We start from the raw sequence: 27,776 nt of genomic DNA on the forward strand, positions 1-27,776 counted from the left end.
GTCTGTGCAGGAGCCCATCCCTGCCCTACTTCCTCTCCCTGGGCATTCTCCACTGAAGTTTGTTGGGAGCTGGTTACTCTACACCTGTTGGCTGGGCTGGGCTAATGGGACTCTTCTCTTAGTCCCAGGGTAGCCATTTTTCTCTTTTTGCCATCTCTGCTCTGATGTATTAACTACAAATAAAATATTCTAAGGATTATGCTTTCAAGAGCCAACTGTCTGTCTGCCCAGCGGCAGGCAGTTCCTCTGAGAATAAAGATCGATTCTTTTGCCTTCTCAGGACCACAGACCCCAGGTTGCAGACCCACGGTACATTCATCCGGGTCTCTGGACAAATAGTTTTCTGTCCCGGGGCTGCTGCTTTGAAGCGTCATCAGGGATGTCATCTCTCGTCTTCCTCCCACGGAGTGGGTTCCCTGGGAGCTCCTTCTCCCGTTGGTGTCTGCTGAAGGTGTTACATAAAAGAACCCACCCTCTGCAGCCTCAGCTCACTCATCCCTCTTTCTTTCTTTTCACCCACCTGGATCCTCCCTGCTGTCCATTTTTGCTCCTCTCGCCAGGTCCCTCACTTCAAAGTGGCCCCAGAGGAGTTCGTCAAGTTCCAGTTCCAGAGATTCACAACCCTGAACCTCCACCCCAGCAACACCGACATCAGCGTGGCTGTAGCCGGGATCCTGAACTTCTTCAACTGTACCACCGCCTGCCTCATCTGTGCCAAAGCAGAATGTAAGTTTCCCCAGGCTGGCTCCGCCCCAGACAGTCCAGTCTTGTTGATTTTGGCCTGATTCCCTGTGCCCCTGGCTGGAGACCCTCCAGGAACGGGAGGTTTCCTTCAGATCCAAAGGGCTGTTAACCAGTGGGTTTGGACGTTCCTATCCTTGTGTGTGTGTGTGTCTGTGTGTGTGTGTGTAAGAGAAAAAGAGAAAAAGAGTGAGTGAGAGAGAGAGAAAGAGAGAGAGAGAGAGAGAGAGGAGAGATGGGGAGGGAGTCCATCCAGGAGTACTATTTGCCAGGACTCCCTGGGCATGAGTGGAACAGAGGGGAACTAGGTTACAAGGAGACTGGCCAACCGCCAAGCCTTTTTGCATCTGCAAACTCAATTCCCACATTCTCAGCTTCATTGTTAAGGAGATACAAAAAGAGAGAGAGGGAACATATAAAATTGGATGCATTTGTACTTGATGGGCTGAAGAGCTTCTTCCCCTGGAGAGCAGGTTTTGCTGATGGAACAAGGTCCAAGGTCAATTCCTGATAAAGCATTTTTTAGCAAATGCAGGTTTTGGAAATGTGTTTTCTATGACTCTCAGACAATTTGTGACATAAATTTAGTGTTTATGAGATTTAGCTAATTTAAGCCAGCACCTTCCAGCAAATCTGTGCATCTGTGTGCTCCCAGCGGCAGCTGTGCACCCACATGTGGTCAAACAGGTGCTGGCCACTGGCTACTGCTGGAACCCAGTGCCTGAGCCCCAGGCATCTGTGTCCTGTGCAGCTCACCTGTCCAGGGCTTACCCTGGGGGTCTTTATGGGTTACACTGCAGAGTGATTCCATCTTTATTAGGGCTCCTTTCTATGGCTTCTCAGAACAGCTCTGCCTTCTCAAGTCCTTCCTGCATCCTGGAATCCCCACAGTCTCCAAATACAAAAGCCAGCACTCTGTTAAGAGTCAGACCCACCTACTTTCCCAGATCTCTGTGCCTGGCATTTGCTTTAATTCATTTATCTAATACAGATTTATTGAATATTTACTCTGTGCTACCCAAAAAATCAAGGAATGGAGTTCCAACTCTGCTGTGACCACTCAGGGGATTGGAGGTGTTGGATCTCCCCATTTCAAAGTTGAGGAAGTTGAGACTCTAGGAGGTGAAATGACTTGCCCAAGGCCACACAACTTAAGCATCAGGGCCCAAACTCAAATAAAGGCCTCCTCACTTCAAGTCAAAAGCTCTTTCCAGAGCCCTGTGGTGGATGCAGAGAAAATAGGGCCCTTGCCACTGATCTGAGAAGGCCCAGAGTGGTTTATGCTAAGTGTCAGATGTGCAATATGGCCAGTCGAGAAGGAGAAGGTCCCTGAGTACAGGGTGCTAGATAGGCTTTGGGATGTGGGCAGGGCTTCAACTGGATCTCAAAGGATAAAAAAGATTTAGAAAAGGAGGGAAAGGAGATAGGGCATGCCAGATGAGGAGCAAGAGAGGGAGGCAGGAATCCTGATGCTGTGCCTAGGGGGCGTAGGTTGGAGCCTAGAGTCCATGCTGGATAAAGATGGAAAGAGAGGCTGGAGAAGGGAGCAGAGATCCTTGTAGCAGGCGAGGAACGCAGACTTGGTCCTGTGTCATCTGCAAGCCCTTGAAGGTCACTCTCCGAGGAGCGTCTTCTGCGGAGAGGCCGTTCTCATCATGGGTGTGCCCTTGTGGAACAACTGGTTTTGGGTCCATGAAAAGGGCAAAGGAGTTGGGAGCTGGAATTAGACCCAAGGGGCTGGGGACCCTCAGACTTGGAGAAAGAAAGTTGAACCCAAAGCCTTGTTCAACAGGCAGGCCCTGAGTGGCACCAGCAAGTTGGGTGCATTCAAGAGTGCTCCAGTCCATCACTCAGGCAGTCAGCAGGCATCTTCGAGCATCTCCTGGGTGCTGGGCACCCTTACGCTCTATGTACGACATGAAAGAGCAACACGCAGTCTCTCTCCTCAAAAATGAAGCAGACTTGATGGAAAACTAAGCAGGGTCAATGTTCAAGAAGCAATTAACACAGTTAAATGGGCGCAGTGGCTCACACCTGTAATCCCAGCACTTTGGGAGGCCAAGGTGGAAAGATCACTTGACGTCAGGAGTTCAAGACCAGTCTGGCCAATATGGTGAAACCCTATCTCTACTGAAAATACAAAAACTAGATGAGTGTGATGGTATGCGCCTGTAATCCCAGCTACTCAGGAGGCTGAGACATGAGAATCACTTGAACCCTGGAGGCGGAGGTTGCAGTGAGCCGAAATCATGCCACTGCAATCCACCCTGGGCAACAGGAGTGAAACCCTGTCTCAAAGAAAAACAAAAAACAAAAAAACAAACAAACAAAAAAAACAAAGAAAGAAAGAAAGACAGTAAAATGGTAATTGAGGTACACTGGAGTTCTCCAGCAGGGCTTCCATGAAGGGGGTTTGGCAAGAGATCAGTGAACATAGATTCTAACCCCCTCAGCTAGAGAAGAAGAAAGGGAGGCCCAGAAGGTAGCTTGGTTTGACTAGAGTCTCATAATTAGTAAGTGGTATAGCTTTGATTTGAATCCAGAGTCTCTGGATCACAGTCTAGTGCACCATCGTCATTACACCTGTATTTGTCAAATGGGTTTCCTCTGGATCTATGTTGACCAGTGCAGCAGCTGCAAGCCACATATGGCTATTTAAGTGTACATATGAACTCATTAAAATAAAATAAAATTAGAAATCCAGTTCCTCAGTCTGTCTCGTTACATTTCAAGTGGTCAGTAGCTGCGTGGCTGGTGGCTGCTGTGTTGGACAGCACAAGTGTGGAACATTCCCATCACCGCAGAAAGTTCTACAGGACAGCTCTGCTTTGATGATAAGTGTTTTGTGGACCAGGAGTTTTATCAGAAAAATAATGTTTGGATAACCCTTCATTCTATTTCCTCCTAGTGGAGGAAGTTGACGATACACATTAGCATGGACATGCTCAGATGTCTTGTGGCCAAAACAGGTATTTGCTTCATTTTCTTTGAAATAAGTTTGACCATGAGCGGAAAAAGAATGCTGATCTTTCAACCTGAAGGATGTTCCCACTTCAAGCAACACAGTAGGAAGCTCTGCATTCCACTCGGTGGTTCTCCTCCTGTGGCGCCCTTGGACCTTCGAATGGTGTAACAGGCTCAGGGGTTCTCCCCTAGAACTGACTGCCACGAGACCATTTTGGCAGGACTGAACTGGTGTACTCTGTGTACACAGCGGGGTTATTAAGAGACCAAGGGCACCCGCAAATGTCTCCAGGCAAAGATTGTCCTGCAGTCTTCCTCAATGCTGGTACAATATCTCACCAACCTGACAGGAAGTTCTTTTTGTATCTAGTCACAATCTGGCTTGCTTTTAAGCTGAAGCTTTTTTCGTCTGCTTCAACTCTTACTGGGCTTTGGGAAACAGGTTGCTCAGATGTTTGCTAAGCATCTACTACACACTAAGCACTATGCTAATTCTGTTGCCTCCCAGCCCAGGGCTCTTCCCATTAGAATTATGACATTCCTTGACATTCACACAGTTTCGTGCAGATGGCAAAGCACTTTCACTTAACATTTCTCCATTTTACCTCCCTCCTCCCCAGTCATTCCAGAGCTGAGAAAACAGAGTCTTGGAGGTATTAAGGGACGCCAGGTCACACAGCTGGTACATGGCAAAGCTAAGACTTTTTCTTAGTCCTCTGATCCTCAAGCTGGCTTTTCCCTCTCCATGACCCCCTTCCACCATCATGGTCTGCCCAAACAGAGCAGTGGTTCGAGGGTGGCAGGTGCAGTGTTCAGGGAAGGGCAGAGATCTCTCTGAACAACACACGCCTTTGTTCCCTTGAGCAGGGGTGCAGGACAGCTAAGCATAGACAAGGTTCTGGAGCAGATGTACCTGTCCAGATACAGTAGGGGCCAGCCCACATCCCAGCAGACATGGCAGGCACGAAACAGATTTGCTGGAACAAACTCACTGAGGCTGCCGAGGGACTCCAGTCCCCACCCTCCAGGGCCAGAGGAGGGAAAGGTGGAGCAGAGCAGAAGTTCAAGGGCAAAGAGGATTAAAAATCTAATCAAGGGATGAGAAAATGAGGAACCAAAGGGAAATGCAGCTCAGAGCTCCGAAGGAGACACTCTTCCATCTTCCTTATTAATGCAGGGCCAAGAGATGCTGTGAGTAGAATTAGGAGCAGAATCTAATTCTATTTTCCAGCCATCAAAATTAGGCATAACGGAGATAATTCCATGGAGAATCATGCCACTTACTCTCTTGCTTCCCAAAAGTAGATTTTTAATAAGCAGGTTTTGGACCAAGTAGAGTGATATTGTATATTACATTATTTTTCTTTAATGAGAAAAAAGAACATTTGCAAGTGTCTGTTTCCTGCTGAGGCTGGGGGAGGAACTCACAGAGCCTGAGGGAGTTGGCTACTGGGGGGCTTCCAAGGAGAGTTGGGGCTCACCACTATGGGTGCCCAGGGCCTGTTGATCAGATCACCTAGCCCTGCCACGGATCTACCTGTTGACCTCAGGCAAAGCCCAGAGCCACAGGTATAATATGCTGTGTATTTCCCTGCTATCTGCTATCTTCCTGCATGGCTCAAATCTTTTTTTTCCTCCTCCTCCTCTTCCTCTTCTTCTTCTTCTTCTTCTTCTCTTCTCTTCTCTTCTCTTCTCTTCTCTTCTCTTCTCTTCTCTTCTCTTTTCTTTTATTTCTTTTCTTTTCTTTTTTTTTTGAGACAGAGTCTCACTCTGTCAGCCAGGCTAGAGTGCAGTGGTACAATCTCACTCACTGCAACCTTCATCTCTCGGGTTCAAGTGATTCTCCTGCCTCAGTCTCCCAAGTAGCTTGGATTATAGGCATGCACCACCACACCCCGCTAATTTTTGTATGTTTTTGTGGAGATAGGTTTCACCATGTTGACCAGGCTGGTCTTGAACTCCTGACCTCATTATTTGCCCGCCTTGGCCTCCCAAAGTGCTGGGATTACAGGTGTGACCCACCGCGCCTGGCCTTATTTTATTATTATTATTTTTTAAATGCTTGCTTTTGTGTTTCTGAGTGTTTTTGTTTGTTTGTTTGTTTGTTTGTTTGTTTGTTTGTTTTGAGACAGGCTCGCTCTGTTGCCCAGGCTGAAGTACAATGGTGCAATCTCTGCTCACTGCAACCTCTGCCTCCTGGGTTCAAGCGATTCTCCTGCCTCAGCCTCCCGAGTAGCTGGGATTACAGATGTGAGCCACCACGCTCGGCTAACTTTTTCTATTTTTAGTAGAGACGGGGTTTCACCGTGTTGGCCAGGCTGGTCTTGAACTCCTTACCTCAGGTGATCCGCCCATCTCAGCCTCCCAAAGTGCTGGGATTGTAGGAGTGAGCCACTGCACCTGGCCTCTTTCTGAATATTTTAACGTCCTTTTTTGTGGTTACATGGCCTATGTCCCCACATCTTCTGCTACTTATTTTCTACCTGTGAGATCTTGGGAAAGTGACTTTACCCTCTACCTCTGTCATCTCATCTGTAAAATGGGGGCAGTGAGACCTCCCTCCCGGGATGGCTGAGGGGATTAAATAGGATGACACCTGGAGAGTGAATAACCCTGCGTCTACACCGAGGAAATGCTCGGCACACACGAGTTTTCCTTTCCTCCCTTCCTCTGATCTCTTTCAAATGAGGCATGGCCAGACCCGGGAGCAAGAGTCAGCTGAGGCCGGGCTCTGTCCTCATACCAGTCTGTGTTCACCAAACGTGGCCCAGGCTGCTGGAGTGGAGCAGACTTGGATCTCGAGGCAGTCCCTGCCCTTGGGGAGGATGTGCTGCCAAAGAGAACGGCAGGATACCGGAGTCAGCCAAGCTGCACCACCACTTGGGAGCTGTGTGACACGGAGCAGGTCAATCTGCCTCTCTGAGCCTTAGTTTCCTCCCGTGTAACAAGGCGATAATAATGTCTATTGAGGTAATTGGATGGGAAAGTAACTGGGCCCAGAACACGATACCACATTTAATTACTGTTATTTTATTCTGCAACTCTGGTTGTGATCGTGGGGGTGGAGGATGGGGAGTAAGTAGTGAGACCCAAGGCCCTGGAAGAGTAACCAGGACGGTTGTGGGCCTTCCCTGTGCCGTCCCCAGGAGGCCCTGTGGAAGGCCTTTTGCTTGTAATGATTCAAAATTAACCATGCAGCTCTGAGCTGATACCAGGAGGGTCACAGTCCTCCCGTTACAGAGCAGTTACTACGTGCCCAACACCATGCTAAGTGTTTTTATATTATCTCATTTAAATTTTAGATTCTCTTATTTAAACCATATAACTCACAATAACCATATAAGATGGGCCCTATTAACATTCTCATTAAATGCAGAAGAAAAGAGAGATTATCTCCATTTTCAAGGTCACATGATTCCTGCTACCTTCTCTCCCAGCTTTCCTAAAGAAGAGAGAAAAGTGAGGGACCATCTTTCCTATAGTACAGGAGGACCGAGACCATCCCATGTATCAGAGACCAGAATGTGGAATCAGATAACCTGAGTTTGGATCCTGGCCTGTCCCGGGACCTTTGACCCTATGATCTCAGTCACTGAATCTCTCCCGCCCCAGCAATTCTATCTTGACTCAGGGATAATAATGCCCACCTCCCGGGGCAGTCGTGAGGATGAAATCAGTTGTGTATGTGAAGGAATTTAGGAAATGCTGAAGGTTATTCTCAGAGCAGGGATGTCTACCAGGTCCCGGTGGCTGAGGCCCAAGCTGGAAACACATCGTGAAATCAGGAGGCTGATGGGAACACGAAGGCCGGGGTCTTCCCACACCCATTCTTGCCATCGTAGAAGAGACAGCCTCGATGGCCAAACAGCCACCTACGGTCCGCCTGTGAGCAAGAAGCCTCAGCCGGCTCCTCTCTCCCTCTCCTCCTCTTGCCCCGCTGGTCTCCCCTGCCTGTTCCTGGAGCAGAGCTTAGGTGTGGGATGGGACAAATTTGGGATGCAGGTAAAATACATCATTCCAGAACTTGAACTTGTTCTGTGCCCCTTCCCCACCTAGGGACACCTTGGACCCTCATCTTGTCCCTCTGGTGAGGGTTCGCTTCATGGAAGAGGTCCAACAACCACACACCCTGAGGCATGGGCACCTGGCAGGGGGAAGGGGAAGGTTTAGGTTTAGGACACTATGTGCCATATTGAATTCATACTATCTCATTAAATCCTCACCACAATCTGCCAAGGTCAATACTACATGAGCTGCTTCCCACAAGGTTAAAAAGTGCTGGTCCCAGACCAAGGTGCTACTCCAGCTAGTAGAGAGGGAAGGAAGCTGGTTGAAAGAGATGTTTATTTTTATAGTATTTTTTGATACAAGGGTCCTCTGTGTCCCCTGCGAACCCATCACTTAGGTCTTCGTGTCCTTGTCCTGCAGCTGTGTCCACCCCGGCTGTGCCTTTCCCTGCCTTGACATCCTCCTCCCACCCGTCTTGGCCCCTGCCTTCCAGTTCCAGAAGCCAGCCTCCCTTCTTCCTCCCAGAACAGCCTGCCTGCCGAGTCTCTGATCGATCCGTCCTGCTGCATCCTGAGCAAGGCTAATAGGTTCCCTAGGCCCCTCTCCGCCTTAGACTTGGCAGGCAGGCAGGCCTGATGCTGGGCCATGGTCCCGAAGGAGAGGAGAGTGGGGGTGGAAGTGGATGGGATGTGGGGAAGAGAGCAGCTTTTAACCCCTGTGATGGCAGCTGCCTTTGGTGAATCCCTTAGTTCCATTAAACAGATAAAGGTGAGGAGAATGACAATTCGAAAATGCCAAACTGCCCTGAAAACTCAATATTCTCAATGTAACTAAGCCACACTTTTCCTAATGTAAATTTCTTCCACTGCCTAGAATTAAAAAGTATCCTCTTCTGATTCATAAAATCTAGAGCATCTCTGGGCTGGAAAGACATCAGTGTTTTTCTAGTTCAAATTTTCATCCACTGGTTTAATTCCGTCTACAGTGATCCTCAAGAGGGGCTGCAGTCTTTCCTTGACTACCTCCAGTGATGGGGAACTCACTACCTCATGGGCAGCCCACTGCATCATAAAGGAAGGGTTATTCCTTATGTTGAGCTGGAGTCTGTCTCCCTGTGACTTCCACTCCCTCATGACTCCCGGGTTTAATCCTTGAGGCTGCCAAGAGCTAGCCTGCCTCGTGACAGCCCTTCCCACTCTCCCTCCGGCCAGGCACCCAAGTCAGCTGCTCCTCAAGTGACATGGCGACGGTTCCTGCCTGGCACTGCTGCTCCCCTGACCCGTTAGGATGTAGTTACTTTCTTCCCCCAGAGTCTCTACATCAGTCCAATCCAGCAAGCACCATGCACCCTGCCTACCCTGGGGATGTGCCGGGAAGTCTGAAATGGGTTCCCTACTGAACACTGAAATCATTTATACATAGACTGTATATTATAAATATATACACACACATATATGCACATATACATACATACGCATATATGTGCTCTCAAATACTTTCTATGGTTTAAAACCAAGTCTATCTTTGGTGGGTTGGATAATCCTGTAAGAGGTGGGAGAAGTGAGAAGGGGGTGGAGGCTGGAGAATGGAGAGAAGGTTTCAGGAAGGAGATGGGATAAAGGGCAGTTGGGGGGTGAGTGGGAAACAAGATTTATTAAGCCCCTTGTAGTTACCATCCTCTTGATGACCCTGTAATGTAGTCACTCCCCTTATTCCACAGAAGAGGAAACTGAGGCACAGAGGGGTAGGGCCATTGCCATAGTAACCTGCCTGGCAGTGCTGGAGTTGGCACTCATGTCCCAGACTGGGTTCTTTGTGCTGAGCCAGGTGTGTCCAGGTTGGGAAACAGAGCAACTGACTAATAGGCAATTTTGGGCGGGATGCGGACCTCCCAGAGGACTCGCTGCCGCCGCCTCTCTCCTCTCCCTGCCCTGCGTCTCAGCACACAGAGCATGTTACATGGGATGGGGAATGATGCTATTCTTTGTTTAAAGGACAGCAGAACTCTCCAAGGGGTAGCAGGCTGGGAATTGATTGGAACAGGTCCCCAGTTTATCTGACATCTGGGGGCTCTCTTTCCCTGGGAGTTTCGTGCACCTGCCATTTGCAAAGGAATAAAGCATTCCCGGCGGCCTCTGCCAGGCATCACCATGCTGTGCATAATCCTGCTGTCATTCCCCAGCCTTCCCTGTCTCGTCCCACTGAATTTCATTGCCTGTCTGAAGAATCCCAGGGGATTTGGCCTCTTTCCCAGTCAGGCTCTAAAAATTATTCCTGCTCCATTCTAGGACCTGGGTGGGGGGTTGCATCTGCCACCCCTTACTTGTTCACCTCTCCAACTGTGGGGCACCGTCACCCACAGCCTGCCCAGGAGACAGCTGAGACTCCGGGTGCCCCAGCTCTGTGGCCTCCCTGTACCTCCTTGTTGGAGTGTCTTTTGGATCAGGCACCCCGACCTTTGTCCAGGCAGGAGGTAGCTTTTCACATCGTCTCTGAGGAAGAGGTGGTAAATACTCTCTCCATTTTACATATAGGACAAAATGAGGTTGCCCCCTAAAAAAAAAAAAATTAAATTCAGGCTGCCAAACAAAACGGGGATGTGATTTGAACTTCATCATCAACTTAGCTGCGAGTGCCGCCACCCTAAACTCCTGAGGGCAGGGATTGTATGTGACCCGTCTTCTCTGCCTGGTGTCCTGTTGTTGGTTGAACAGACGTGTCCTTGCCTGACTCTTCAGCTGCCTCACTGTGCCTGCCCTTGGAGCACTTCTGGGGATGGGTAAATACAAGAGTAACATGGAGACCATACATCCCATTTCCCGGCGGTTTCTCATATGATCACAGTGAGTTCTCATCCTCCTTTGCCCATTCTACAGATGAAGAACGGAGCCTTGAAGAGGTTAGACAACTTCTCAAGGTCACGTAGCTAAGGAGGGCTGACCCTGAGCTTGAATCCAGAGCTTCAGGATCAGGATTGGCAGGGAGTAACCTGCAACGTCAGTGCCACTGTTGTGGGGGCCGGTGGTGAGGGGCTGTGAGGGCACAGACGGTGGCGGCAGAGAGTCTCTACAAGTCTCCCTTGAAACCCTGTCAGGGAAGAGAGGAAAGGCCAGTTTTGTGGTTTGCACAGCTGGGCTGTTTCTGAAGCATCTTTATAAATAACAGGCCTTCCCAGGGCTTCTCCCCGACCTGCCACAACCTCCAGCTCCCTAGAAAGCCTTCTCAAAACAGGTGACACGAAGACGGGTTGGCAGCACCTTCCCAGAGCTCCTGTCTCTATCAGGCCAGGCCCTTGGGCTCCAACTCCACTATCCTCTCCTTCCTGTGAAAAAAGAAAAAGCACAGACACACACCCACATCAGCTTCCCTCCCCTAAGTCCTGAGACGCGTGTCTCTGGGCCTTCCTGGGCACTGTGCCTGCTGCCTCCAGCTGAGTTTGTCCTCAGAGGCAGCCTGGTGTCATGGGAAGAGGGATGGATGGAAATCAAAAAACGGAGATCAGAATTCTGGTCCCAGCTGTGTCCCCGCGTCTCTGTGTGCTGAGCAAGTCATGTCACCAGTCTGCAACGCGAGGAGGTGGGTGGGAGGCTCTTCCTCCTTTTGGCCTGGGCAGTGAGGAACCTGTGCAGGAAAGAGTCTTCTGGGGTTGTAGTCAAGCCATCCCCGGGTTGAATATCCCATCAGCCAGGACAGAAACCAGCAGCACGGGCCCTTGGACTGGTTAGAAAGCCACCTCTTCCCTCGCCATCCCAGTGTGTGAGGCCAGTTGCTCGTCCTCCCTGTACCTCCGACTCTCCTCTGTGCTGGGGATTATACTACTTTATGGGATTGTTGTGAGGACTTCCATGAGATAAGCCATGGAAAGTGTTTAGCACATTAACTGGAGCACAGTAAGCATTTGATAAATGTTGCCCTTCTCATTGCTTTTGGGAGCAAACGCCTACATGATGTCTTTTTCAATGGGAATGGAGACCACACTCTGCCTCCTGCACCCCCACATCACCCCATCCCCCACACTTCCCACCCCCACCCCATACACACATACCCTCTCCTGGCTGGCATGCCTTTCCAAAGACAAGGCAGAATTAAGACCCTCTTGTCTCAGTGACGTCATTCCGGAACCCCTCCTCCCACCAGGGCCCTAGGCATCAAATAGCTGGTGGGTAGGAGAGGAGGGAGTGAGGGAGGGCAGGGGTAGGTCCTTGGTGCACAGTCCCTTTTTTCTGTTTTGTTCTGGGCCCAGATTCTTGCCTGCTGGAGTGCAGTTCAAAGCCTGTTCTCTTATGATCATCATAATATTTTGTCTTAATGCAGCCACGAGGCTCTGAGGAGTTCAAAGCGTTTTGCTAGATCTGTTTTCTGGGCCTTGGGATCTTAGGGAATTGCTCCTCCACCTCCAAAATGAAAACAAAGGCTCTTACAGAGCCCAGTGTAACATTTATGAGGGTTTACCGTGTCCGAGGCTCGGGCTTGAGCCCTTCACACGTGGCCTCCTGTAATCCTTGCCTTGGAACTGAGTGCTGACTGCTGTGATAATTCTAACTTCTCAGATGAGGAAACTGAGGCCAAGACAACTGGCCACATGGAGAAGTCCATGGATTAGAGAAGCAGACTCAGGCCTGGTGGTCTCTGAACCCAGGTCTTGGTCTCTGTGCATCCTGTCCAGCTTTTGAGGGTGGTGAGGAGGAGAGGGGATTCTCTTATTCCAAGGGAGCTTCTGTCTCTACCTTGAAAGAACATTCTCTAGGGAGTCGGGGGAGGTGATGGGCTCTGAAGTGTTCTTTTATTTAGATGTGATCATTGAAGCCCAAAGAGGCTGAGAAACCTGCTCAGGTTATGATCTGGCTCCTTAATGCTGGCAATGGGGCCAGACCCCCCAACCCCACTTCCAGCACACATCTCCGTGCCTTTCCATTTCTGCCCAGGTGTCTCTAGAGGCAGCTCTGTGGACCCTCAGGGGCTTCATCCTCTCTCCCCTCCAGGCCTTTTAAACCTAGAGAAGCTGCTCCGGCAATTCCTTATCTCCAAGGACACGCTGTCCGTCCGCATGCTGGATGACACCCGGGACCCCACCCCGCTCCTCAAGGAGATCCGGGACGACAAGACGGCCACCATCATCATCCACGCCAACGCCTCCATGTCCCACACCATCCTCCTGAAGGTGGGAGCCTCCCTCTCTCCCCTCCCCTGCTGAGCTCCCACCCTCCGCACTCCTTGCCTTGAGGGTCCTCCTGAGCTGAGGCTGACGGAGCCCCGGGCCGGACCTGAACTCTGACAAACCTCTCCCTGTGCTTCCGTTTTCAATGGGCGGTTCCCGAAAACTGAAGAAAGCAGGGTGAGGGGGATGTCGTTTTCAGCACTGGGGCAGCAGGGCAGTAGGCAGCGGAGACACCTAGATGCTGCCAAACTTAGACTCTGCAAAGGGCTCTGCGGAGAGGTCTGTGGGTTCCTAGGAGGGGCTAGGGTGGGGCACCCAAGGGGCTTGGGCAGAGGCTGTTTGCCAAATGGTGTAGAAATGTTTCCGTAGTTTCACAATAGGACCGTCACACCAGTGTGTCCTGCTGAATGCCAGCTCTGTCTTTAATCTGACACGGTCCACAACAGTTTACACAGAGCTTCTGTGCAGTCAGTCTCCTGGCCTAGAGCTCTTAGCAATGACGTGAGGTAGGTATAATGTCTTCCCCCACAGATGAAGAAACTGAGACTCTGGGAGATGAACAGATGCGTCCAAGGCCCAGCCCTGAGGGGAGCAGGGCCGAGCTTGCACAGCCCTCTCTTATCTGCAAATCAGGTAGTGTCTCCTATGCTCCTGGAGTCGGAGGGGCAGTGCTGGCGCCTGAGTCAGAACATGCACACTGGAAACCAGAACTGTGTGAGTGAGGCTCATCCAAGAGAGAGAGAAATCAGGAGCCTAGGGGCCCCACACAGGACAAACAGCTGGAAATAGCTGGGCAGCATCAGAGTCACCTGACGCCAGTTCCTGGGCTGGTGGCTGGGCTGGGCATGAACCTCGGAGAGAGCGGGCCCCGTTTCCAGGCCCCTTGGCGGCTCCCCCAACCTCTCTAGGCGCACTGGCTTCTTCTAATGCCATTTTAATTGCACATTTAAACACAACCTGCCATCTTCCACTAGGGCAGCGAGGCTCCTCGTTAACCTCTGCCAAGCTGTGAGGAGCCCGCAGACACTCAGATGATTGTCTCCTCTCCTTCCCCCCTCCCTCCCCGCTGCCCCTCCCCAGCTCGTTTTTGACTCAGAGTTGATAAGAGATTTGAATGAGTTCTCTCAGTACCGAGGGCTGTCCCTTCAGCCCGTTGCTATAGTAATCTTCCAGAGCTCCAAAGCCATGTCTGTCTGTGTGCGTATACCCAACTCACATTCTCTCTCTTTCTCTCTCTCTCTGACACACACACTGACACACACACACACACACAGACAGACGGTATCTCTTTCTCTCTCTCACACACACACACACACACACACACACACACACAGAAACAGAGCATTTTTCTCTTTTCGTCTTTTTCTCTGTCTTCCTTATGCCTGGAGCTATGATCAATGAAGTCATTAAGGGTGGAAAAGCTCCTCCAAGTTTCACGGGAGGAGAGGGGCCCTCTTTAGGGAAGGTTGGGAGCAGGGAGTGAGAGCTTCAGCTTAGCAGACACATGTCCCTTGTGGAGGGTAGCTCAGAATACACAGGTCCCCCTGCGGTAGCTGGAGCCTGCCTGAACAGCCCTGGTAGGAGCCTCTGGGGGCCAGTCTCTTGCCCTCCGTGGCTCCCAGCGTCTGATGTTGCACTATGATTTTTTTAATTCGAACAATATTACTAGTTCATTGTTGAAATTTTTTAATGTATGGAAAAGACAGCACATAGAAGAAACTAAAAATTATTAGCAATCCTATCACCCAGAGCTGTTTAACCACAGTTAAATTTTGATGTCTGTTTTTTTCTGCTTTACAGACACATTTTCCCCCCAAATTATTGTCATACTGCACAAACTTTTCTGTAAGCGCTTTTTGTCCCCACTTCATTCTATGCCATGCATTTTCCCCATGTCATTAAACATTTTTCTAGAAATATTTTAATGGCTGCCTCATTTCCTATCATACAGATGTCCCATAATTTATTTAAACATCACTTTATTGTTGGAGATACAGGTTGTTTCAAATCTTTTGCTACAATAAATAATGCTGAGATGCACATCTTTGTACATAAATCTTTATACACATTCGTGTATATTTCCCCAGCATATATTTCTAGAAGTGGAATTACTGAGTTAAAGGTATGCATGCTTTTAAGGATTCTGATATGATTTGCCAGATTGCGTTTTAGAAAGGCTGTAACAGTTTACACTTTCTCCAGCAGCGTATAGGTGTCTTATAGCACCCTTGCCAATACTGGGTATGTTAATTAAAAACGCTTTGTAGATTTGTGTGTGTGTGCGTGTGTGTGTGTGTGGCCATGCTTTTGAAGGAAGCTCTGCCTGTAGTGTAGTGATCATTATTAGCAAATGGTTCTGCTCGATGCCTCAGGGCTGTCTTTCCTGAGCCCACCTGTCAGCCCCAACTCCTGTGACCTGGGAGCCACACTGATGAATGAGCAGCCAGGCTTCAGGAAAGCCTGTTCCCTTTTCCCATTTGCCTTCCCAGGCAGGCAGGTGTTCCATCAGGCCTGGCCTCTGTCCTCATGCTTCCCTGGGGTTCCGTACTCCCCCCTCCAGGAGGGCACAACAGGGCCTCGCAGGGCCTCAGCAAGGGTGGGAAGCAGAGTGGGCAGAGAGCACACGGGGACTCTGGGAGACTCGGTGTGCACGTGGGAGCCCAGCCCCCGGAGCTTGGCAGCACTCTGCCACCTCTTGATTTCAGGAGGATTTGCAGAGTAATCCCTGATTTTATTGAGCGGCTGTTCCAGCAACAAACTCCATGTTTACCCAGAAATCAGGCCTTAAAAACCAAGGATCTCTTGTCTTTTATCTCTAGGACAGCAGATTTCACAAAATGGGTTTTAGCTCCCGACTGTGGCCCCTCCCGGTCCCTCTGCCCCCAGCCCGTCGCTGTAAGCAGTGGGCTCGCTCAGTGGGTCGCATCCGTCTAGGCAGGGGCGAGATGCAGCAGCACTTTTACTTGGACTGTGTGATTGTGTGTGTGCAGTGGGGCATAGGATGGGTTGGTCATCTTGCCACACCATCCTCTTGAAAGTGGAGGAGGAAATATAGCTTGGCCTGGAGGAAGAAGGAGCCTCACCAAAGAGGCCTTGAGCTCCATTGTGCCCCGAGACTCCTGCTGCAGCCCCTGAGCCTTTGCCCTCCAGCTTCCCATTGGAACAACCATGATAGAATTACCCCCAACCTGTTCCTCAGGGAGCCTGCGAGGGTTCCTGTAAGAATGACCGGGCACAGTGGCTCACGCCTGTAATCCTAGCACTTTGGGAGGCCAAGGCGGGCAGATCACTTGAGGTCAGGAGTTCAAGACCAGCCTGGCCAATATGGCGAAATCCCGTCTCTACTAAAAATACAAAAATTAGCCAGGTGTGGTGGTGGGTGCCTGTAATTTCAGCTTACCTGGCAGCCTGAGGCAGGAGAATCACTTGAATCTGGGAGGCGGAGGTTGCAGTGAGCCATGATCGCGCCAATGCACTCCAGCCTGGGTGACAGAGGGAGACTCTGACTCAAAGGAAAAAAAAAAAAAGAATGCTCACAAAATTATTTGAGTTCCTTGGGAGATAAACACTATGTAAGAGGAAAATGTAATCATCCTTGGTCTGGTTTCTCTTCCATCCACCTCAATAGTCATGACAAAACGGTCTCCCAGTGACCCAGGGCTACAGGATACATTAGGAAAATCTAGCCAACTGTCAGGAGGGATGAGGGCCCTGGAGAGAGCGGAGCTCATCATTTACCTGATCTACATGTCAGTTTCTATAGCACCTGTCACACTCAAAGCCAGGCACACTGACAGGGAAGGTTGGCTAGGGGTATTTATGACGGGTACAAAGATCAGACAAAAGGGAGACTCTTCTGATGTAGCAATTCTCAGCTGTGGAGTGATGTCACACTGATGCGCTGTGATCAAGGGTGAGGCATGTCACAGGCAACTGACTCCTTACTACGAATAAAGGACCCAGGTTTGCAAATGAGTCACTTGTTTCTGACGTTACCGCAGGTTCAAGAATACCCTTATGAGTGTGCCCTGCACTCTGACGGAGTGGAGTTCGTTTTCACTGCTACAACCTACGGACTCTCTTATCTATGCCCGAAGAGAGATGTGTTTGTGGTTCCATCAATGTAACAGTCCTGAAGGGGGAGTATAGTTTGGATATAAGCACTGCAATTAGGCTGCCTGGATTTGCTTTTATCTTTTCCGGTAATGAGACGTGATCTTGTACAAGTCACTTAGCTTTTCATTGTTTCAGTTTCCTCAGCTGTAAAATGGGGTTGGGGAGGAATAATAGTGCCAACCTCATAGAGTTATCCCATGTAGAATGCTTGAGAGTGCCTGACACATACTAAACAGTGGGTTAATGTTAGCCATTGTTATTGTTAATAGCTGTGGAGATCATTATTGTAGTCTGTTTTATTATTTGCTTCATTTCCCTAAAAGCCTTTTTGGTTTCAGTAAGATCTGGCTATAACCGTGGGAGTATGTTGTGTATAAGAACATCAGCTACTATGCGTGCCACTGCATAGTGGAGATGGAGAGGTGGAGAGACCCCGCTCTTGAGACCAGAATTTCTCTGCTCCATCCTCCAAGATCAAGGGCAACATAAGAACCAATCAAGATGTTCTGTTTTGCCTGGTGCCAAGGGGCAGTGGGCCAGACAAATGGCAGACACTTGGAACCCTTACTGCTCATTTGCTTCAAGTGAGTTTTTGTTTTCTTCTCTAATCTCCTTCTCTTTGCCTTGCAGGCAGCCGAACTTGGGATGGTGTCAGCCTATTACACATACATCTTCACTAATCTGGTAAGGGGCTCTCACAGCTCACCTCCTTGGAAGAGAGTGTTGTCAGTGGTCAGGATTGGTGGATTATGAGGGACGAAGCCCAGGAGATGAGGAGTACGGGAGATAGAAGCAGAGTAGCAGAAGCCAACCAGAGAGGCAGGGCATCCTGGAAATCCTCATCCCAACAATTGTGAGCCACAGGAGAATGAGGATTTGGGGAATCTAATGCAGCCATTCAAATGCCACTAGCTACATAAAGCAAATTCTGGGCCGTAGTATGATGGAGGAGCCGCCTCAATAGGTCCAGGAGGAACGAGTCTGGCCTGTAGTCCAGTCTCTACGTGGACTTAGGGATCAGGTGTCCTAAAATGTCCTGTGAGGTTTAGGAGATGTCAGCCCAGAGAGACAGGCTTGGACTCTGAGATCCTTGTTCTTTTCCAGCTGTCGGTGTCTATGAACAGTCCTTTCCGGGGGCTGCTGTGGGAATGTTGACCCTGTAGCATCCGACAGGCCTTTGTTCTCAGAGTTGAAACAGACCTTAGAGGAATTCAGTGTGACCTTTCTTCTGGTATAGGGACTCCCACAACAGGCTTGCCAGGAAGTCATTCAGCCTTTGCTTGAACTTGAGTAGAAATGCCTAGTTCACCACCACTGTCAAAATACCTGCCCCATTGTTGGCATCTTCATTGAAGTCTAGCGTGCATGTAGATGAAAACCACACATATTATATAGGCACAGCTTAAGAAAACTTTCTCCAAGTAAGCACACCTGTGTAAGCAGCACACAGCTCCAGAAATAGAGCATTACCAGCACCCCAGAAGCCCCCCTCATGCCCCTCAAAACATAAAACAGATGAACTTCTTTGTTTCTTTTTTTTTTCTTAACACTGCTGCTATAAATTAGAGCATTAATATGGAAAAAGGGAAAAAAGGATTAGACTCCCAGAACAATGCAAAAACATTTGCTTAAAGTAAGGAGGCATCTGGGAGAGCCTGGGCAAGTTGGCAGAGGAGCAAAGAGAGATGAAAGTACAGTTGTGTTCCATTTCGGGAGCCTGGGAAATAGAGGGAGGAGAGGGAAAAAGCAGGCCAGTGCCAGCCTGCCAGACAGGCTCCCTAAATTAGGCCGGCAACATCAGTAGAGGAGGAAGGAACTGGGCAGCAAGGTGTCACTGGGGTGATTTAGCAGATGGAAGGAAGCCATTCATTTAGAACATGAGTTCCCAGGACGGTAACCAGAATAAGGTGGAGTTGCTTGGCTTAGAGGTTTTTAAGACAGCATCCTCCACAGTGTACCACTATTTCCCATTCATAGAAATCGTAAGAACAATGGTGACGATGTTATCTAGTGGAAAAAGCACTGGCCCTTGAAGTCAGGAGGCCCGAGTCAAGTCCTGGCTCTGCCTTATGCTCGCTGTGAGCCTTTGGTTGAGTTGCAGTGACTCTGAACCCCTGTTTTCTCATTTTAAAACTGGGAATATAAAACTTTATATGGAATTCTGTAAGTAAAAATTTATTGTAAATATCAAAGTACTGTATGTTTCTAAGGCATTATATTTAGAAAAATACATATCTCTATGATGCTTTCAGTTTTCAAAGAACTTTTCTCCTTTTTGGGTGGCCATGGATGAGATGAGCTTTAGGAATCAACAGGACTCATGGAATTAACAGTTTGTAAGTTTGCAAGGGGAAATCATGATGAAAAGTAACTGAGTGATGCTGACTGAATAATAGTCAAGAAAACGACAGCAGAGCCATTGCAAAAGTCTGCCAGTGAGAGAATATTCTAGAAGCTTCTCATGAGTGCTTTGGCTTTCTAAAAGGGACAAACCTCTAATAGGAGTAAAGAAACTTTTTAGGACCACTCTTTCTGCCCAGCTGCAGTTGGTGTTTTTTTGTTTGTTTGTTGTTTGTTGTGTTTTGTTTTTGTTTTTGTTTTTGCTTTTTTGAGACAGAATCTCGCTGTGTCACCCAGGCTGAAGTGCAGTGGTGCCATCTTGATTCACTCCAACCTCTGCCTCCTGGGTTCAAGCCATTCTCCTGCCTCAACCTCCCAAGTAGCTGGGATTACAGGCACTCACCACCACGCCCGGCTGATTTTTGTATTTTTAGTAGAGACGGGGTTTCACAACATTGGCTAGGCTAGTCTTGAACTCCTGACCTCAGGTGATCTGCCTGCCTTGGCCTCCAAAAGGGCTGGGATTACAGGCGTGAGCCACCGCATCTGGCCCAGTTGGTGTTTTGGGCCATAGAGGGAGAGGCTTCATCCAAAGGATAATGAGTTGTTTTCTACATTTTCCAGTCCCTTCTCCCCAATACAGATGCCAAGTGGGTTTTCATTCTTATTTCTTCTTTCTCTGAATCCCTTGGAGATCTCCACCATGTCTCATCACTCTGAATTCTGCTACAGTGATGCAGTAGGTCCTCAGATCAGCTTTTAGAGAACAAGCTTGGTAAACGGGAAGGGTACGGACTTTGGCATTAGGTACTCATGACTCAAAACTTTTGTTTGACTTGCTACTGGCTGTGTGATCCTGTGCAGGTTGCTGAACCTTTCTGAGCCCCAGGAACCTGTTCTGTAATTAGATACTAATAGCACATGCTTTGGGAGATAATGTACACACAGCAACAGACTCACAGTACAAGTTTATTTAGGAGAAGGTGTTATTTTAAGAAGTCCAGCTTATGCCTCCCATGGGCTCAAAGGAATGGAAGATGCTTATTTTGCTCCCCAGCCATGCATTGCCTGTGAAAGTGACTCCTAAAATGCCATTTTATTTATTTCCAGATAAGAAATAGGACTAGGTAGTACGGTTTTTGTGTGTGACTGAACCTACCATTGTAGGGTTTATTTGTGTCCGTAATTACTGAGTAATTGATCAAATGCCCATACCTCACTCCCATCCAGGCATAAAGAAAAGTGGTGGATTTAGGGCATCTATCATAAATGAATTAGGTTGACTGCTGTGGATTCTGTCAGTTGATTAACCATCACAAGAATTGGGACAAAATTATCCATCATGAATCGAACTTCTAAACCATCAGTTCATTTGACCCTATAGAAACACAATTTCTCTCTCTGTCAGGGTCTAGCCAGCAGAAGAGTGAGTGTGCTAACCCTGAACCTTGGGTGACAGAGGTGACTGATGCAATAAGAGGAACTGAGCCAGAGAGCGCGGAGGCTGCTAGAGGTCACACGGCGATCACAGGCAGAGCTGGAAGAAGCTGGGCAAGTCCAGGGAAGGGCCAGGTCTCTGGTACAGGGGAAGCTGGGCTCAGTGACAGGGTGACAGTGAGGTGTCAGGCAATGAGAGAGACACTTCTGCAGGAGGGGAGGGAGCAGCAGACAGGGACAGCCCCTCTCCAGAACAGAGGAGGAAGTCAGTGACAGGAAGTATAGCGATGAAGGCACACAGTCATAGGAAACAGTGAGCTGACATCTGAGCCTTTTATTTATATTATCTATTTCAAAGTGAGATGTGGGTGGTCGGCACCGATGTTAGAGACTTGATAAGTGAAACAGCATCGTGCCACTGCTTCTGGTTCTAGTGGGTCAGGAATCATTCCCCTCGGAGCAAATCTCTCATCAACAGATGGCAATGGTACCTGGTTAAGGTGGGAGCCCTGGGGCAGAGGGTTAGCTTATGAGGTCCAAATCATGAGAACTTGACTGGTAAATTGACAGCACATGTGGTCAGGCACACGAAGAGCAACTATGAGGAAGTAAGTCCTGGCAGGTAGACTGAGGCAAGGGGTCAAGAGTCCAGGCCAAAATGAAGTGGACCCATTAAGGAACAAATTAAGAGAAATAAAATTACTGTGCCAAGTCATAAAAGCATGGCAACACAGAGAACTAGTTTCTGCCCTCATCCAGAAATCAATCTGCCTGCCTTTGTTTGCAGTTTAGTGGCGTTAATTATATTCTTAGTGTTGTACAACCATCACCACTATATATTTCAAATTTTTTTTTTTTTTTGAGACGGAGTCTTGCTCTGTTGCCCAGGCTGGAGTGCAGTGGCATGATCTCGGCTCACTGCAAGCTCCACCTCCTAGGTTCACGCCATTCTCCTGCCTCAGCCTTCCAAGAGGCTGGGACTACAGACGCCCGCTACCACACCTGGCTAATTTTTTGTATTTTTAGTAGAGACTAGATTTCACCATGTTAGCCAGGATGGTCTCGATCTCCCGACCTCGTGATCCACCCACCTCGGCCTCCCAAAGTGCTGGGATTACAGGTGTGAGCCACCACGCCTGGCCACCACTATATATTTCTAAAACTTAATCAAGCCAAACAGAAACTCTGTACCCGTTAAGCAATAGCTCCCCATTCCCCCTCCCCATGGCCTCTGGTAACCTCCATGTTTTTTTCTTCTCAATGAATTTGCCTATTCTAGCTAGGTGCCTCACAGAAGTGGAATTATACAATGTTGATCTTTTGTGTCTAGTTTATTTCACTCAGCATAATGTTTTCCAGGTTCGTTCATGTTGCAGCATGTGTCAGAAATTGCATTTCTTTTTTTAAGCTTTGTATTATTGTGAAATATATATGACATAACATTTGCCATCTTAACCATATTTAAGTACACTTTTCAGTGGTATTAAGTACATCCACATTGTTATGCAACCATCAATACCATCTGCCTCTGAAACATTTTTTACCTTTTCAAAATGAAACTCTGTACCCATTAAACACAAACTCCCCATTCCTTTTTCCACCCAGCCCTTGGCAACCACCTTCTAATTTCTCTCTGCATGGATATGACTACTCTAGGTATTTCATATAAGTGGAATCATATAATATTTGTCCTTTTGTGTTTGACTTTGTTTAGGGTTCATTCATACATCAGAATTGCCTGCCTTTTTAAGGTCGAATAATAGACTATGTGTCTGTAGACACACACACCAGATTTTGTGTATCCATTCATTCATGGATGGACACTTGGGTTGCCTCCACCTTTTGGCTATTGTGAATAATGCTGGCATGAACATGGGTGTGCAAATGTCTGTTCAAGTCCCTGCTTTCAATCCTTTTGTGTATATGCCTAGGAGTGGAATTGCGGGTCATGTAGTCATTATTCGTTTATTTATTGAGAAACCTCCCAACGTTTTCCAGAATGACTGTACCATTTTTCGTTCCTGTCAGCAATGTACAAAGGTCCCGGTTTTTCTGCAATCTTGACAATGCTTATTATTTTTCATTTTTAAAATAATAACCATCCCAATGAGTGTGAAGTAGTCAGATGTGTTTTTTATTTCTATTTGAAGTGTGCAAATTGGAAGAAGCAAGACCACATGCCTGAAGTTGAGAGTCCTGGTGATTAAGAAGCTTTATAATGAGAGAAAGTAGCTGATGTATAAAAATTGCATCCTTAAAATCAGTCAGAAGTGGTAAAAATCCCCAGTTCAGGAGCTTATAAGCTGAGGCCTTTGGGGGTTGTCTGTCCTCATATGTAAAATGTGAATAATAATAACATCCATCTTTTAACAATCTTAGTAAGATTTAAAAATTAGCTACTGATAACACTGAACCAGGTAGGTAATACTAGCTGCTATAACAGATAAACCCCCAAATATCATAGTGTCATACAGTGGAAGTAAATTTCTTACTCAATTGAAATTCCAAAAGGGTGTTCCTGGTGAGTAGCATTCCGTAAGGTTATTCAAGGGCCCAGTCTTCTTCTGGTTTATAAATGTGTCCTCTTAGAGACCAGTGTTAGGAAAACAACGTGGAAGATCATACATGGGAGGGTTTATGTGTCAGGGCTGGAAGTGACACATATTATTTCAGCTCCCAATTCCATTGGCTAGAATTCATCACATGGCTACACTCACTTGTAAGGGAAGCTGGGAAACGTAGTCTAGCCATGTGCCCAGGGAGAACAGGAAATGGATTTAATGACCACAAAACAATCTCTGCCACATTATTAAATTGTCAATCATCATCACACATCTATATCATGTATTACTAAAAAAGAAATTAGCATCCCAAGCCCTGGCTTGTCTCTTTAGAGGATAACTGATCCTAAAAGTGGAGATCAGCACTTAGTTATAAGGATGTCAGCTCCCTGTGTTCTCTTATCCAAGGAGGGCATGCATAGGACAGTTATAGATGCACTGTGCTTGTTCTGCTCTTTAATCTGCAAGGGAGTCTCTGTCTTCCAGTTGGCCTCTGGGTTTGGTTGGGGAAAACCTTTGTTGTGCAAGATTGATGGAAGTTTGGATAAAAGACATAAAGAAGTAAGGGCCTCTGGGCAACCAGTCTACCGTTGAGACAGCAGGGGTGGTTGATGCCACAAGAGAAAAGATGAAGGAGGAAGCTCAATTTGAGCTAATAAATCTGGAGGGATTATCCAGCTACTAATGAACCCAGAGAGATATGCAGTCACTGCCTAATAGAAAAGATGAAATCACCCCAATCTATTGTCAGAGAACATAAGTGGGCCCTGTGCCAAAGGCAGGAGCTGCCATCTCGGCAGAGAGAAGTGTTGAGATTTAAGGGTAAGGGTCAAAAGTCAGGGACTGCCAATGAAAGGTGGGAAATAATTGGACACTGGAAGCAGGAGGCTGTGCAGTCTGCTGGTCACTGAGCTGCTACGGCATTGCAGGTGGTGTGACTAGCTGGACGCCATTGCCACCATTTCATTGCCATGCCCCAGGCAGGGCCAGAGCTCCCTGCTCTTGGCACCATCACTGTGCTGGACGGTAGGCTGCCATTTGTGGGGTGTCAACAGAGGCAGTGGTCACCCAGAGTTTTTCTTTTGGGGAATCTAGAGAGAAGGGACTGAGAGCTGGGTATGCCATGTTAGAAGGCAGGGGGAAGGAGTACGCCAGCAGGAAGCCTCATTATTATAGAAGGCGACGCCCTGGACTAGTGGTGAAGCAGCTGTGGCTTCAAGTTCCAGACCTGCTACTAACTAGCTGAGTGCATGGCGATATCAATGGTTGATATTTATTGAATACTTTCTGTGAGTAACTGCTAATAAGTGCTTCCCAGTTATTTTCCCATTTAAACCTCAAAACAACTCTAGCAGGAGGCACAGTGTTATCCCTATTTTAGAGATGAGCAAGTTGAGGCTTGCTTGAGACTTATGAAGCATTGGTATCTTGATCAAGGTGATCAAGTCAGATCACGAATCCAGGCAGGTAGCTCTTAACCTCTTCACTCTACCGCTTGCTTGAGACTTATAAAGCGTTGGTATCTTGATCAAGGTGATCAAATCAGATCACGAATCCAGGCAGGTAGCTCTTAACCTCTTCACTCTACCGCCTGTATCTGGGTGAGCCATTTTACCTTGCCTGGCTTCAGTTTTTTATCTGAAAAATTGTGAGGTTGTTTTAGGTGATCTCTAAGGGCCTTTTCAGCCTTGGACCTGTTTCACTTCAGTTCACAATGCCTTGGAGTTGGGGACGTTCCCTGGGGAGAGGGGAGAATGCCCCATCAGGTTGGGGAGTTCGTGTGACTTGTGGAAGCAGTTTCTGTTCACCCGACAGCTCCTCAGATTCCCAAACTATAGTCAGGTCCAAGTGAGTCCTGCAGAAACAACCCCTCCACGCCCCAGTCTCTGTCTTGCTTGGGCAGAAAGGACATGTGCAGCCAATTTTCCTCCTCTGGGTTCATTTTATTGTCAGCAGACCTGAGCCTATGTTTATTTTCCCAAAGGTTTATCAGAGAGATTAGCCATAAGTAATTTGAAATTGCTAAAATTATTACAGAAAGGGGACCCAGGTCAGACAGAGAGGGAAAAAATAATTGATTCCAGGAGGAAGTGAGAACGCACACAGCCCCACTCTTTCACTCCTTGCTTTGGCGAGCTGATGCTACTCATCTTCTGGGTCTTACTTAAATGTCACTTCCCCCAGCAAGTCTCCCTGACACCCCACGAGGTTACGTCTGCTGTCACACGCTCTCCCAGCACCGTGCGTTCTGGGTTTTGTAGCATTCATCTTGAGTGGGAATCCCTTTTTCTACGCTAACCTTTCCACCAGACTTTGAGCTTCAGAAAAGCGAGATGAAATCAGTCTTGTTCATCACCGTAGATCCAGTGGCCTCCTGCATGGTAGGCACTCAATAAATATTGTATGAGTGAATGGAGCATTCCGTAGTATCTGGAGTTCTTGGAGTAGAAGGGCTGGCTAAGGGAGATAACTCATCTCTTTATATCCCACAGGAATTCAGTTCATCCCAACTAAGCCTCAGGCACGAAGGAAACTATCTGCATTTCAGCCGAGGAGAGCTGGGCCCTGTTCCCTATTCCCCAGGACCCCCTGGTACTTGAGTAGCCTACATGACAGCTACTCCATCTGGAATACCCTTCCTCCCATTCTGAGCTGGACAGATTTGAAGTTAAGGTTGTGCAGGCCCATGCAGGGTGGTTTAGTTCAGGATCCAAGAGACACAATTTCAGGGGTTCTGCTGAGTGAGAGTGATGTCAAAACCTGAGGCCCAGGGTTGGCACCAAGAATGATCATTGAGGCAGGGGAGGGCAGAAGAGTGCAAGGACAGTCAGACTGATTGTGCCAAGTGGTCTCTCTGTCACCTGGGACTGTTTCCTTCACTGGCCGTACCATGCCCTGGTCAGCCTTGATCATGTGGTGTCTTCGGGCCAACACCTGGCAGCTGACTCATGGAGCCAGAAGCCAAGGGTCTTTAAAACAAACCTCTCCTTCAGGTTATAAAGGCCATTATGAAGTGATCTAGTCCTGTCTTCTGTCCCAGTGGCTTGGCATATGAGGTTGGGTGAGCCTGATTACTGTGTTGACACTGAGGATAGAGATATGGTTTAATGGAAGCTGCCAGGGCCTCAGATCAAAGAGAACTTGAGTTCCTATCTGGGCCCTGCCATACATGTGGCAAGTTACTTAACCTGTTGGCCTGTCAGTTTTCACTCTTGTAAAATGGAGATAATAATGCTTATCTCATAACATTATTTTGTGAACACCTTGGGAAGTTTCTAATCCTGAGGGTTGTTAGTAAATATTATTTCCCTTCCCTCTTTTTTTCCTCACTTCCCTGTTGAGTATTTCCATCCTTAGACCTCAGTTTCCTGATTTACTGCCTCTAGCTTTCCAAAACTCTACAGCTGTTATCAGAAACATTTCAATTGGCCTCTCACCTAGTTGGAACTATAGTTCCCAGGATGCTTGAGTCGTTTCCACATCTTTCAGTCCTTCACGGAAAATACAACAGGCACACTTGAACGAATACACGCACATCCCTATGCACACTTCTACACACACACACACGCACACACACACACACACACGCACACAGCCAGAAGTTATAATCCATCAGCCAGACAACTTTCTAGTGCCAGAGCAATTGATTCCAAAGTGTAGTTTATTGTAAAATTATTAAGAGTATCCATATATTTCAGCTTTATTGAGCCTTTTAGGAGAGCCACTCTGCATAATATAGTATACTTTGGTGAATAAATATGTTTTTAGTGCAACTAGAAAAAGAGTAATGGAGTGAAAGCTCCTCCTGTGTCAGTGTGAGCTGCCAAGGTACCACCCCACCAAATGCAAACCCTGAGAGGTGGCAGGTCTGGCGGTGACAGGTGTCTCCTGGGTGTACATGGGCACAGCAGTTTCTTACAGAGATGCTATTGATCCAAAACTGTGTTTTCCAAAGCTGCTAACCTTCCTGTACCTGTTCTCTGCACATGGTTGTTGGAAGATGGAGGTATATTCAGAAGGAGAAACAACAGAGAGAATCACAAGGGGATTCAGGAGGCATTGACTGCAGATTTATTTTTTGCATTGTGGAAACTGTGGCTGACAGCTTGACGTTCCTTGGTCCAAGTTATAGGATTATAAAATGATTAGCCAGCTATGATTAGGCAATTTACCTATGGAAAATGCTACCATCAACTACATTTATTCAGCAAACATCTATTAAGTGCCTGCTGTATGGTGGGAGATATAAGGACTAGGAGGATGTGGTCCAGCAGGATGTGAATTGAAGAAGTCTGCATCTATTAATGTGAGGTGTGCAGCTCAGAGGAAGGAGCATGTAGTTCTTCTTTGGGAATTTGGATGAGGGTTTACAGATATGGCTTCCCTTAATGAAGGATGGGTTGGAGATGGCAATTGGAGAGTGACATGTAGGCAGTGGTAAGTTATGGTCC

The 27,776-nt window shown here is 47.9% G+C and overlaps 1 protein-coding gene across 18 annotated transcripts in view; it reads left to right on the plus strand.

Moving 5' to 3' along the window:
* GRIK4 (glutamate ionotropic receptor kainate type subunit 4) overlaps positions 1–27,776 on the plus strand; it is a 483,018-nt gene that overhangs the window by 312,252 nt on the left and 142,990 nt on the right. For all 18 annotated transcript variants that reach the window (XR_010581045.2, XR_012423807.1, XR_012423808.1 and 15 more), the window contains 3 exons: positions 561–726; positions 12,696–12,874; positions 17,618–17,671. Coding sequence is in view for 11 of the 18 variants with exons in the window: in XM_074015465.1 (XP_073871566.1) it covers positions 561–726; positions 12,696–12,874; positions 17,618–17,671 (399 nt within the window). In the remaining 7 variants the exon portion in view is untranslated. The remainder of the gene's footprint in view (positions 1–560; positions 727–12,695; positions 12,875–17,617; positions 17,672–27,776) is intronic.

This window comes from Macaca fascicularis, chromosome 14 (assembly GCF_037993035.2).
Source record: "Macaca fascicularis isolate 582-1 chromosome 14, T2T-MFA8v1.1".
Taxonomy (NCBI): domain Eukaryota; kingdom Metazoa; phylum Chordata; class Mammalia; order Primates; family Cercopithecidae; genus Macaca; species Macaca fascicularis.